At 40.4% G+C, this 13,262-nt stretch overlaps 1 protein-coding gene across 1 annotated transcript in view; it reads right to left on the reverse strand.

The window, feature by feature from the left end:
* Positions 1-13,262, reverse strand: part of AOAH (acyloxyacyl hydrolase) — a 72,739-nt gene that overhangs the window by 22,084 nt on the left and 37,393 nt on the right. Inside the window, exons 13-14 of the mRNA XM_082754802.1 lie at positions 7,074-7,165; positions 4,609-4,691 (exon numbers count right to left, since the gene is read on the reverse strand). Of these exons, the coding sequence (XP_082610928.1) occupies positions 4,609-4,691; positions 7,074-7,165 (175 nt within the window). The remainder of the gene's footprint in view (positions 1-4,608; positions 4,692-7,073; positions 7,166-13,262) is intronic.

Below are 13,262 nucleotides of genomic sequence, written 5' to 3' on the forward strand. Positions count from 1 at the left end.
GACCAAGACCATGACTGCAAGCAGCTCACCCCACAGCAGCATACAGAAACACAAACTTCAGGCGCAGGCCTTACGCTCTGTACTTGTTTCTATTTTGCAGTATCTTCATTCTCTATCCTCTTTTCTCACTCATTCTCTTCTTGTTTTACACCCCTGTTCTCTGCTCAGCTCCACTCTGGTCTCTCTCCTCCTCTTTTCTGCATTGTGCCTTGAAGCTTGCTTTGAGGAGCAAATCCTGTCCCCCCGCAGCTCTTATGGGGAACGTTGTGGGCAGAACATCATTAAATCTCCGCCAGATTGGTGTTGGGAAAAGATCTAAGAGATAAACCCCTGAGGTAGCAATAATACACTTTGCATTTTAATAGTGGTGCCTTTGTTACTATCGCTGACAGTGATGCCAACTGCATATATCAAGGAATCCTTTATGTTTTAAATAATCCAGTTCTTCCAAGCTAAAAATGAACGTATCTCTCTGTTGCCTCTCTCTTGAGGACTGCTACTCCATACAAAATCCAGTCCTCCTGTTGAGAAGCTCTTTTCAGCTGAATAAGAGCCCCACACAGTCCTTAGAAAATATGGCTTGGAACAGAACCACTGCTAGCTGATTTTTTTTCCGTTTAATATCCCTTTTTCAGATCAAATTCAGCATCCCTTTGTTAAGCCACTCTGCTGCATGAGTCCCTGGACTGAGGCTGCAGTGCTAGCACAAATAAATTAATCAGGATCTCTGGAAATTAAAGATGCATTTACAAAAGGTAAGAGGCTCTTCTTGGGTAGGTATTACCTCCACAAGCGTAGGTAGTTATGAGCATCTCAGTGGAAAGCATTGGCACAGCTATAAATCAAGTCAAAGGATAAAGAAAATGAAGGGCTTTCTTAGAGAAGTGTTTTAATGGGTAAATTGAGTCATCAAGGAAGTGCTTATGGTCCAGGATGTAATTTCTGATGAACAAATTCAAGAGAGAAAGAAGAGACCAGGCAGAGTAAGTATTTGAAGTTCAGCTACCTTTGCACTGTGGAAAGTCCCCCACCTCCTCCTGGACCTCTCCTGCCCCCCTCTCTGTTGCTTTTCAAACTTTTTTGGACCAGTGGCATTTATTAGTTTTGGTGAGGAATCAGGGATGGTTTTACTTCCACTTGTGAATAAACCCAAGTTTCATGAGCCTTGAAATATTTCTGAGGTGTGCAGAGCTGCTGACAAGGAGCAGTGCTGACCTGCACAGATGTGACTGGGTCCAGATAGCACCAAAACTGCTGCGTGTCTGAGAAGGGCTCCTTGCTTACTAATCTTTAGATCCTATCTGCCGTGAAAGCAATTGGAAATGCAAAGATGCAAAGAAAAAAGTCTCCAGTTTTCCCCAGATGAACTCTGGGCTGACTAGAATTTCCAAAACAGCAGAAATTATATATTATATGTTATATATCATATATATATGTATATTTATATTATTTCTTAATTGGTTTTGAAGCCACAATGAGCTATCTGGTTCTTGATTGCTCAATGAGCTATGGCATGTATTAACAAAGCTTAATTTTTTCTGGTCAAGGACAAGAATCCCAAAGAGACAGATCAGCCTATGAGTGGCAAAGAAGTATATAATATACCCACATTCTGAAATAACGTATGGTATCCATATATCTCAAGAAAACCATACATGATAATTATAAAATTGTTCTGTAATTATTTAGAAATTCATAAAGTATTCACTTTCTCCATATTTACTTAATATTTATTATTATTATTATTATTATTATTATTATTATTATTATTATTATTATTATTAAATATTCTAGCAACTGATTTTACTGTCAGGATGCATCTTGATAGAAGCAAGGGGTTTTCAGCAGGTGATGGAGGACATTCAGAAGAACTTTCAAACCCCACACCTGAGCATTCATATCCGTCCCTCACACCTTGGGATCTCTCTCAGTCAGTCAAAAACCAGAAATAACACATGGTCTGCAAGCCTGTGTGAAGATGCCAGGAGGCAAGACAATTAAACCATGCTGAAAACAATGAACAAATAAATTCAAATGTTGATGGAGAATGTTGATTAGGAATGTGAGCTGCTTGCTGTGCATCCACAGCCCCCCTGCTGACTCCCAGCTCCAGCACCTCTCCCTTTGCATCTCTTTGAGGAAGAAGTATTTTTGGAGGAAAATCCAGCTTTCCCAGCTGTGGCTATGTCAGGCTGGTGGTTGGCTTTTAGCTTCACTGACAACGACAGTGCCCGTTTAAATCCTCCCATTCTGGGAAACTATTATGCCAAACAAGGCAAGAAATTTGAACCTTTACAGCACTGTGTCAATGTGATGATTAAGATAAGATACTGAGGGAAGATACTCTGGGATTTTTCTATCACTTGTAATTTTCTTCAGATACTTTTGCCGTGACACAGACTCACCTCCTTTTATATCCTGCAGACGTCTGCAGTGAAAGCGTGAGAGAGAAGCGTGTAAAAAGGAATGGTGCATACAATAAGACCCCTCTCCTCCACGCCCCCATTTTTTTTTTGTTTTGTTTTAAGTGTAAGGGGGAACTGGGAAGAAGGAAGAAGGGAAAGCATATCTCCTATTAAATTAAAGACAACAGAACAGGGTGATAGGGTATCAGGCACTGAGGTTAACTGCCTATAGATGATAAGAACTGTTGACCTCATCTTTTTCGGCCTTTTGTTATCCCCTCACCAGAAGGGGTAGATACCTGAGGGACTGTGGTCACAGAAGCCACCAACCCCAGTGCCCCGCGTCTGACAGACGAGGTGAGAAGTACCCATAGCCATCCAAAATATCAAAGACATTGCCATATATTAGTGCAAAAAGACAGCAAGTCAGAAATACATGTGCCTCGGGATGGAGGAAGGTGTATGGATGCATTGCCAGTGGCCTAGGTGCTGGCACCCGAGGGGAACTCTGATGAAAAAGCCCACCTGAGCCTGCAAGGGATCCTTGCACAATACTACCTGCTTGGACAACATCTTCAGCACTGTGAGACATCTGGCTCATGGAGCTGGGGGTCAGGGCAGACCCCTTCTGATCCTAAATCTGGCAGAAAACCTAATGCCCAGCATTTAACACGTTTCAGTATAACACTAGAAACGAGTGCAACTGTACTCCTCACTTGTGGCCAATATGACTCATCACTGGTGAGGAAATATATTCCAGAAACTCAAACTATCCGCCTAAGGAGATTAAATTTTCCCTAACTTTTGCAGCCAGTTTTCTGAAGAATTAAAATTAAATACATGCAAACACAATGTGGTAATCACAGAATGATCAAGTATCTTTTAAACCCACTGTTGGGGACATCACTTAATCCGACACACAATAGTTAACATCATAAGCCTTAATTTCAAAGGGAGATCTCATCCCTTCATGCAACCACTTTGGCAGATTTAATCAAACTCTGTCTTGAAACAGCTCTGGGCTTCTTTTTACCCCCACTCCTCTGTTTTGAGGGCTATTCTAGGTTTTCTCTCTTAGGTAATAACCTTTATTAATGTTCCCACTACAAATAGAGGTATGATTAATGAAAAGCCATGCTCTTGTACCAGAAGTGTCCTTCAGTTTAAACCATTCTTCTCTCCTTGTGGTGTTTATGCCTTGAAGGATTCAAAACCAGGACTGCAATCCCTTTTAATCTTTGTTTTGCTGAATTGCCAAAGTATTTTAACATTCCTTCAGACATCTCTATTGCTGTTGGGCTCAGGAGCATGTCTCCTTTCTCAAACCCAGTGCTTTTCTGCTTAGCTGTCTTTTTACCCACATTTTATTTCTTGTATTAATCTTCCTTTTCTTCACTTACATGAACATTTCCTGTGAGGTACTGTATAAGAAGAGCCTTTCCTTATTTCCGGGTAGATTAGGCCTGCTGCGTATAACCTTGCCAACACAGACTGCTATTTTATAGGAAGGTGTTAAGCCAGCCTCACAAAATTAATTATTGACAAAACAGTGCTAAGTTTTGTCCTCATTTACCTTTGTGTCCTTGATTACTTCTTCAAAATCTGGTTTACATGCACACAAAGCTGCCTGCACCACTGACTGCTGCAGTTTTGCAGAAGGATGATGGTTTTTCAACAAAGGCCTTGCAGGACATCACAGACACCCTTGCTGTGAGGCTCTGGACAGTTTCGTGCCTGCTGTGCTTGCTGGTGTGGCAGTCCTGTGAGCCTCCCTGTGTTACTGTGGGGTGCAGCATAGGAACCCCAGCATCCCCAATGGGGGTGCAGAGAAGGGGTGTGCAAGGAAGAAGGCACCATGCCATAGCCTCCAGAGGAGGTGGGGTCAGGCCTCTTAGCTCTGTCACTACCGGCAACACCCCTCACATTCCCCATTTTGGTCACCAGGGAAAAAAATAACTAGACTTACAGTGGGGTACACTGATCTTTAGTTCAGTGGAAGTCCTTAGTAAAAGCACAGATAAAAGCAACCAAGGAAGGATGCTGAGTTAAATAAGTGATGGTCACTACTTTTTTCACAAGGCATGCATGCAATTTGGAAAGGTTTTCTCTTTGTTTCTGGAAGATGTTCATTAAAGCCACATCAAATTGTGGGACTTATAAGATTAAAAAAAAAAAAAAAAAAAAGTGAAATATGTTAACTTACCATTTTGGGAAATGTTCTGTAAGTCTCTGTGATTACAGCGATTTCTCCTGCGTAAACGTAGATATAGAGAGTCTGTCCAGCCTCTGAAATAAATTGAGAAAACGCAAGCCACTAAACTTTTATGTGTATGAAAACAAGTCCAATGTTTAAAAAGTTTGTTCTTGTCTCTGAACAACACTGTGCACCAGTTATGCATATACTTCCATTTTACATTTTCTCTTTTTTTTTTTTTTTTTTTTTTTTTTTTTTTTGAGGTCATAAAATTATTTCATTTTGAATAACACGGCCTAAAATGGAAGCCCCAACATTCTCTGAGAAACTATAAATGGTTGGAGAGTTTTGTTTGGATTGTTCATCCTGGATGCTTTCACCCTAATCTTTCAGGCTAGGTGTTTAAGAACCTTTTTCTTATACATCATTTATCAAAACAATCCTGTTGATTGCTCACTAATTGACTTTTCAATTGGCTGCTGTGGAAGAAGAAATAAAGGAGAAGAAATATTGTCAGGGCATTCATTTCCCAGTGCCATAAATCTTGGGTGGATTGATCAGAAGACAGGTTAAATTTGATTTTGGTTAGTTTTCTCCATTACTTTGCACTGTCAAGAAAAATTAAAATGCAATGAAAAGGATAACAGCCCACAGGGAAGCTGATGGGAAGGCCACGCTCCGAGTCCCAAGTACCTGGCCATGGCTATTGCTGTTGATCTTGTGTTTGAACTTAGGCACCGAAGAAATCAGATAACTGAAATACCATGGCTCAAGAACAGCCAACTTTGGCAAATGCAGAGGAACATGACAATGATAAGTTTTGAAACCAGCAATAAAAAGTAACTACCTACATAGAAACATATGATAAGACTAACTAGTAAGCAAGCAGTAGGCTATGCTAGGAATGTGGGAGGTCTTTGTCTTTCAGCATAGCAGGCAGGGTGATGAGGAGAAGCAAACAAAACTTCTTGGCCAGAGCATACACTTCTTAGCTAATCCGTGGCATCCCTCTTCAGTGACTTTTGGGGAAAGGATGGGCACAGCCTGCATCAGTTTGCATCTCTGTTTCTGCAGGCTCAGTGTAAATGGGAGCCTTCTGCAAGTTGTCCTCTCCCACAGCACATTGCCCACTGGTCTCCTCTAGATTTCATCTTTGTGCTGTGAGATTTTGAGCTGCTTCTCTTTAAAATGCAAAAAACCTTCCAAGCAGTCTTCCTTTATTTTCTTCCAGGCATGGAAGAGTTTAAAAAATAGATGAAAAAATCAGCACTGGTCCAAAGTCAGCTGGCAATGCCATGGTCAGCACTAAGCTCCTGTCACTTGCCAACTTCAGATCCTTTGCAGCCCAGTTAAGTACTGTCTATAGAGCAGCTGGATATTGTAATTGATCTGTAAAGGCTGATTTTGTTGCTATCTCTGAGTGAGGAGCCTGCACAGATCTTCTCTGTTTGGCTTGTCAGGTAGTATACAACTTTAAAACACACACCCTGTGAATGTAACTGCAGCTGGGAGTCCGGTTTATGCACAAGCAGAAAAGAGGAAGCAGAAAGAACAAGTGTATGGTGCAGCAGATATCTTTCCTGGAAGACAGCATGCTGTGCCAATTTTCTAGTTCTGTTGGTAAAGGGCCTCTGTAGACTTGCCCCATGCTTGGTTTGGCATTTCACTGTATTCATGACCTGTCCTAGACATATCAAATAAAAAATACCTAGAACCCAGGCCAGACCAGGCACTTTTGAGGTATTGTACCCTTTAGATCTGGCAGGAGGCACGGGCCTCTTAATGCTAGCCAAAAAGATGACTGAAAAATACTTTTTTTTTTTTCTCTTTTACTTCACAGTTCAAAATGCCAACATTTCAAGGTGTTTTCTTTATGTTTGTTTTATTTTCCTTACCTTCTGGCTGAGACTTAGACTTTTTTTCTCTCCATCTATTCCAGTAGTCTTCCCCATCCACATGAAGCAATTCAACAAGGTAAATCAAGTCACATACTTTTCCCTTATTCTTTTGCAACTTCCCTCTCAATGTGAAAAAAATAAAACAAAACAAAACAAAAGAACGGGGAAGAAAGATCACCTTTCCCCCCAAAAGGAACACCATCAAAATAACCTCAGGTTATCATTTATTCTACTGTTTCAACACCAGAAAGGAAACAGGATGAAAAGGAGAGGAAAAAAATAAAAAATTTTAAAAAAGGCAAATGCTGATTTTGTTAGTTTCAGCAATGCTTATTTCTCCCTGCCCCAGAAGTTTGAGATATATTTTTTTTTACTATTTTTTTTTCTTTCTTCTTCCTTCTAAGGACAGAGTAATGTCCATATATTTAAGATTTTTAAAATATGGCTAGATTACCTTGATTTCAGAAATCAAGCTGACTGGTGTTTTTTGTCTTTCCTTCCAAGCACCATTAGTCTCACAATGTTTTGAGGGCCTTCAGACTTGTTACAGCTCACCCTCCCCATCCATTAGCTTACCCAATGGTGGAGTTCAGGAACCCAGTGATCTCTGAGAACTGGGGCCAGTCAAGCTCGTCAGTGAAAGCCATGGGGAGGTTAGCAAATGATTTCTGAAAGAGAAAATTTTAAAATCAGCCTGGTTTCATATTCACAGCCCCAAACCAATAATTGTAACAATAGGTATAGTGGTAATTATTTACGCACATACTTAAGAAGTTGAGTCTTGCCTGACAGGCATACCTGGGGCACACAGAGGTGGCTGAATTGCATCTATTGGCACCCTTTGATTTTGGAGGGGTCCAAAACTCCTCCTGAGGTGTAGCACATGCTGCAGGTGCACACTGTTAAGGCAGCAGCTCTTTGCTGCAGCACTGCCCTGCCCAAAGGTGGGTCCACCTGGACACAGGAAGAGTAGACAGCACGGTGTCCCCAGCCTCTACTGCAGATGGAGGGGAAGGCATGGATGATGCTGAATGCAGTCCAAACTCCCTTGCTCTCTCCAACATCATAAACCATGAGCATCCAGCTTTTAAAAACCTCTAATTGGTCCTTACTGCAAATGTCCTCTTTTCCTGCTTTTGCTGGTATTACTCCCTAATGCTTTTTTTTTTTTTTTTTTTGGTATTTATTTTAAGTGACTGCCTCTGCAAAAGCCTCAATGCAGATGCAAGCTCGGCTGCACATTCGAAACACTGTGCCCAGTTCATCTCCACTTTGATTTGTGAAAGTGCCAAAACTGGTGAAAGGCGAGAAAAATGGCCTCACGAAATTGTGTTGCTGCACAAGGACAAGAACATGGAGTAAATTTGCAGCTTCTCCTAGTCTGGACTAGGCTCACAAAGAAAAATGCATAAATCCAGTGTACTCAAACTGAAAAACTGTTGATGAAAAAGGTAATAACCAAAAGAAGGTCAACACATAAAATAAGAGAAATTACAGGCTGGTTTAATTGGTGTAATTTATTAGCTTCATTTTCTTTTAAATCCATTGTAGGTTTTCCTTAAGCCCGCACTGCTATCAACAGCAAGCAGGCGGTAATTCTTCCTCCAAGAGGGTCAGAGGTAACTGAGAACTAAATCCTGGTGTCCCCAAAAAGTCCTCATTCTCACAAAATTATCATTTATGTGAACAGGAGTTTAGCTTGAGTATATGGCTACAGGCTTTGTATGTAAGAGGCTGGAGGAAGATGGTGGGAAAGGGGAGGAGAGAAAACAAGGGGGGAGAGAAGGAACGAGGGGGGATGAAATCCTAAAGCTGAGCTCTGAGAAGCCTGATGCAAGCAGATGCCAGTGTAAAGCATGTAACAGTGCATTTCACCTACTTATGGTAGATCTGCATTAGTTACCAGGGTGAAAATGGGTCTGGTTTAATATCTTTCAGTTGATTCTCTCTCATATATATGTGCATGTGTCCTTAGCTGTATCTGTATATGCGCACACACACATACACATATATGTACACACACATACATACATATTTTAAAGACTGGAGGGAACTTCCAAACCTGCCTTCTTCAAATGTGATAACTTTGTGTACAAACAGGCCCTTAATCGAAGGGCTAATTAGAAATGGAGGGGTACAGCACGGCTTGGCCATTTGGAGTATTTGGATTATTTAAAGGCAACTGAAACATTGAAATAAGTGACTTAACATAGAGAGCAAGCTGTAGATACGGTCTCTTACCAGTCACAGAATGTCAGCATGTATGTGTATACAGAGAGACCAAAACAGATTAAATATTTTTTTTTAATCAAATTCTTCTATGACCAAGCCTCTCATTATTTCCATTAGCACTCCACGATAATGTTTTCCTTGGACAAGGCCCACAGTAATTTTCAATTTTTTTTTTCCTTCTCCTGCAAACTTAGCTTAAATATGAATTAGCCAGAATCTACTTGAGTTGCAAATGGCTTTGAAAAGAAACGTTTGAGCCCAGAATTATAGCTGCATTTGAAAACTATATATACGTTTGGCATTGACACTGCTCCAGCAAAGCACTTAAAGCCAGACTTTTCAAGATATTTCAGAACTGAAACGTGAAGATGAGTATTTAATGGAAATTTAACAAGAATGCTAGACCATGAACTCACTGGGTTTTAATTTGGAAAGCACAGTCTAACAGACTGCATTTTGCTTAATCTCAGATGCAAATGTGACCCACACTAGAGATGGATCCATGCTGACTTTTAGTTCAAAACTTCTGAGCATAGCCTTGTTTAAACACCACTCTTTAGATTATTCTGGCTGAGAAACCATGCTTCAGCCTACGTGTCATATTTCAGCAGAGAATGATTAGAAAGTTTTCCCAACATAGCTTCAAATGCTGTATTTTAGTCTCAAATGCTCCAGATGGGTCTCACTTTGAAGGAACCTTCTCACCTCCTAGATGTGTCCCAGCTTGAGATACATCTCCCCAAACCCTCCTGCTTCTCTTGCACCAGGCAGCCAAAGCCATGGCTGATGCTAAAGGCATGCACCAAGCTGTGCTGGACAAAGTTATCTTAAATGGAAGACTGCTCAGCGCTGCCACACCAAGAGGTTTTTAAAATACAGCCTAAAAAGGACCCTGGAAACGTAACGCTCATATGAGCCTTTAGAAATGGCAGTTGCAGAAATTGTGAATGTGCTGAAGTAACCCTTAAATTGAAGGAGAATTAGGTGTTTGTTTTTATAGTATTTTTAATGATGTTCAAAATCTCTTTATAGCATTCAGTAGCTCAGATAGTATTCTAAGTGTAAAAATAAGCAGACCTTAAAGCTTGTGAGGAGAGAGCATCCTATCTTTTTATAAACCATGTATTACATTTATACTTTCTCTGTGAAGTTGCAAGGGATATAAATGTGGAATTAGTAAAATTTCCTTATTTCCTCCAATATACAGCATCTTAGTCATCACAGTGCTAGTTGGGAGAAACTTGCCTGCAAATCACTGGATTTAGAAAAAAAGCTAGAGAACACTTTTAAAAAGATTTTCACAGATCAAATTGCTGTAATTTCTAACAGGGGGAGGGAGGGAAAAGAATTTAAAGAGATAAGTGATCAGGATATCCTGAACTCACTTTTAACTCACTTATAAAGAAATTATGGTGGGATTTTTTATTTTTCACGGGAAATATATAGTATGAACCCATTATTTAAATGAAACCTGGAAATCTTTTGAGTTTGTGGGCAAGTAGACATTTTGTGGATATAGTGGATTACAGACAGATGTGGGAGTTATTTTTCTCTTTATTTAGCATGAAATAGAGATCCAAGAGTGTTTAAACGCATCTTCCTAGAAAGGGTATCTCCAGCACATTTATAAATGTATTGCTTTTATCTCCAGATAAAATGATCTCTAAAATGAGATCTAAATGTAAGCTCCTATCCCAGACGAACAACAGAAAAATGCTGCATTTAGTAGCTATTTGGAAGTCAATTGTAAGCAGATGGACAGAGCAGCAGGAGTGCAATATCCATTGCTAGACACACTAGTGTTTTTAACATTAGCTTTCCACAAAAACCATCATCCACAGACAAAACCAACAGTATATCTTCTGCTTTGTTAAACCTCATAAAAAGCATGTCTACTGCATTAGTCTTTATTTTTAGTGTCAGAATTTTTGCGTCAAAGGAATGAGCATTCAGCTCAATTCTTGCTGAACTTTTCTACAGGAGAAAGGGCTGGTAAACCCAAGACCAGTTGACAAGAAGGAAGCTAAAATAAGGGTGACTCAGCCCCTTCTTACATCTGAGTAACTCCCTCCCTCTAATTGTGCAATGACTGTTTGGGGATTTAACGGTGTGATGGGAGGTTGAGAACGGAGCCATGTGCTCTGCTGCTTCTACAGGAGCATGCAGGCAGGTATCCTCAGTGATGGTCCTAAGGTTATTTTCTCAGTGTTGCTGCACCTCAGCCAGATACTCATAGGGTACATTTTGAGACTTGACAGCACCATGTTGGTCAAAAACACTGCAACTGAGGTACCTGTGACTTCCCCTAAAGCTACACAGGGTAGTTTTTTTTGTTGTTGTTGGCTTTAACTTTCAGATCTGGAGAAATAACATGTCTATCTGAGTATAGCTTTCAAAGATGTGCCCACCTTGTAATGAATACTCTCCACAGTGAGTAGAGTCTCCATATGCTTTTGGGATGAAGAAAGTACTCTAAGGGAGATGATAACTTTATTTGTGACTGGTTCCCAGCTTGACAGAGAAATCCAAAGCCCAGTATAGAACAGCTTTCCATATAACAGCTTCCCAGCAGTGGTCTATGAGAATACAGAGTAGGGATCTGAATTCCAAAACTGTTCAGCACCAAATTAGGTGCCCATCTGGTCACTCCCCTGCTGATCAGCCGGTTACCCAAATGACATCCTGAGCCCACTTCAGTGAGAAAATTTCTCTTTCGTATTCTCATTCTTCCCTTGTTCAACTTTGCTGCTCCTTTGCATGGTAGCATAATCAGGAGAAGTACCCATTTTGCAGAGCCTCTTAACTGAATTCTCAGCTTCTCTCTCATAAAATTATTTCCCCACCTAATTAGCTCTAAAGCAGGAATTAACAGCTGCTGCTGATGTGGTGCTGATTAACAAGAGGGCCTGCAGAATTGTTAAAGTGCAAATTTTACTTTACAGTTGTATATGTAAGCACTTGTATACGTGAACAAGTGTAAGGATAAATATGAAATATAAAAAACAGATAAATATAGAGAAAATAAGTAACACAATATTAAATTTCATAAATTTGAATTAAGAGGCACACAAAGCTTTCCCTGGAACATGGTAAAATTCTTGGGGGGGGAAGCCCTATTCGGTATTCCATGCAGAGGGCTGAGATGCCATTGAAATGGAAATTAAAGCTTTGAACTGACTCTAGTATTGACTGTAGAGGAAGCCATCTGATCAACTAATTTTTCAATGTGTCTTATCAAAGAAATTTTGGCAGAATCAAAGTGAAGTATCTTGATCTTGATAGCACCAGTGAACAACAGGTAGATGAGGCTAACACATTATCCTCATAGAGCCTGAACATCAGATTATTGCTGTGGTCCCAAACTGAGGATGGTTTCTCTGCAATTAGGATGTAGACACTCCATGCTCTCTCTGGTCACAAAACCAGCCCTAGATGTACTCAGAAATTCCCCTCAAGGAAGACTTAGTACTGAGAAAAAATGGGTGCCTATTGACCATGAAAGGTGCACTTTGACTAGCTTCAAATCACACTGCTAGCTCTTGGCTTTTACAGGGATGGAAAACCATGACCTTCTGCTTTAACCCTTTCATTTTTCCATTTGAAAGAGGGAGACAATGAGAGAGAGAAGAGGGAAAGAGGATGACAGGAAGGAAGGGACACTTCTCATGCAGACATTTCTCTGCAAAGTGTTTGCATGCAACAGTACTCCCCACTTTCATTCTTCCCTTGCTTTGAAGAAATATCTGGAATAATTTTTCAAATGCTCAAAAATAACTGTTTTCCTTTTTAATTTTAATTTTTTAATTAAACCTGCACATGAAGGACATATGCCAACAGGATTTAACACGAGAAAGAAATATTGCACCTACAAGACCCCAGAGGAGGGTAGGCTGCTGCTATTGCTATTCCACACACACAAGGAGTGAGACGCAGAGGGCAAGCAAGAGAAGGAGGCAGCAGCAAAGTCTGAATTAGCTTAGAAATTTCTTTGTTAACAATTTTGTGCACAGGTGACAACTTTCTTAGTTAGGGTGAGCTGCAAATTAAGTAATATTTTAGAGCTCAAACACTTGTTCATTTACAGCACTGAACTCTGTATCTCTACATTAACTGTTGTATTTTTGCCAGGTCAGTAGGAAAGTTCGCAAACAGCTGTATTTAGCTTCTCCAATTCCTGGAGTGATGAAGAAAACCTAGAGGGAAATGTCTCTGTCCTCACTCATTCCCCTGGTGCAGGGCTTTAGCTCTAACTTAGAATCATGGAACCATGGAATCATTTTGGTTGGAAAAGACCCATAAGATCATCGAGTCCAACCATCATGTAACACTGCAAATCCACCACTAAACCATGTCTCTAAGCACAACATCCTCCAGGGTTGGGGACTCCATCTCCCTGGGAAGCCCCTTCCAATGTCTGACCACCATTTCTGTGAAGAAATTCTTTCTGACATCTAATCTAAACCTCCCTTGACATGACTTGAGGCACCCTTCCTGTGGGGAAAAAAAAACAACACTTCTTTTCCAGATGGCACT

This window comes from Aythya marila (genome assembly GCF_965140915.1).
Source record: "Aythya marila genome assembly, chromosome: 2".
Lineage (NCBI taxonomy): Eukaryota > Metazoa > Chordata > Aves > Anseriformes > Anatidae > Aythya > Aythya marila.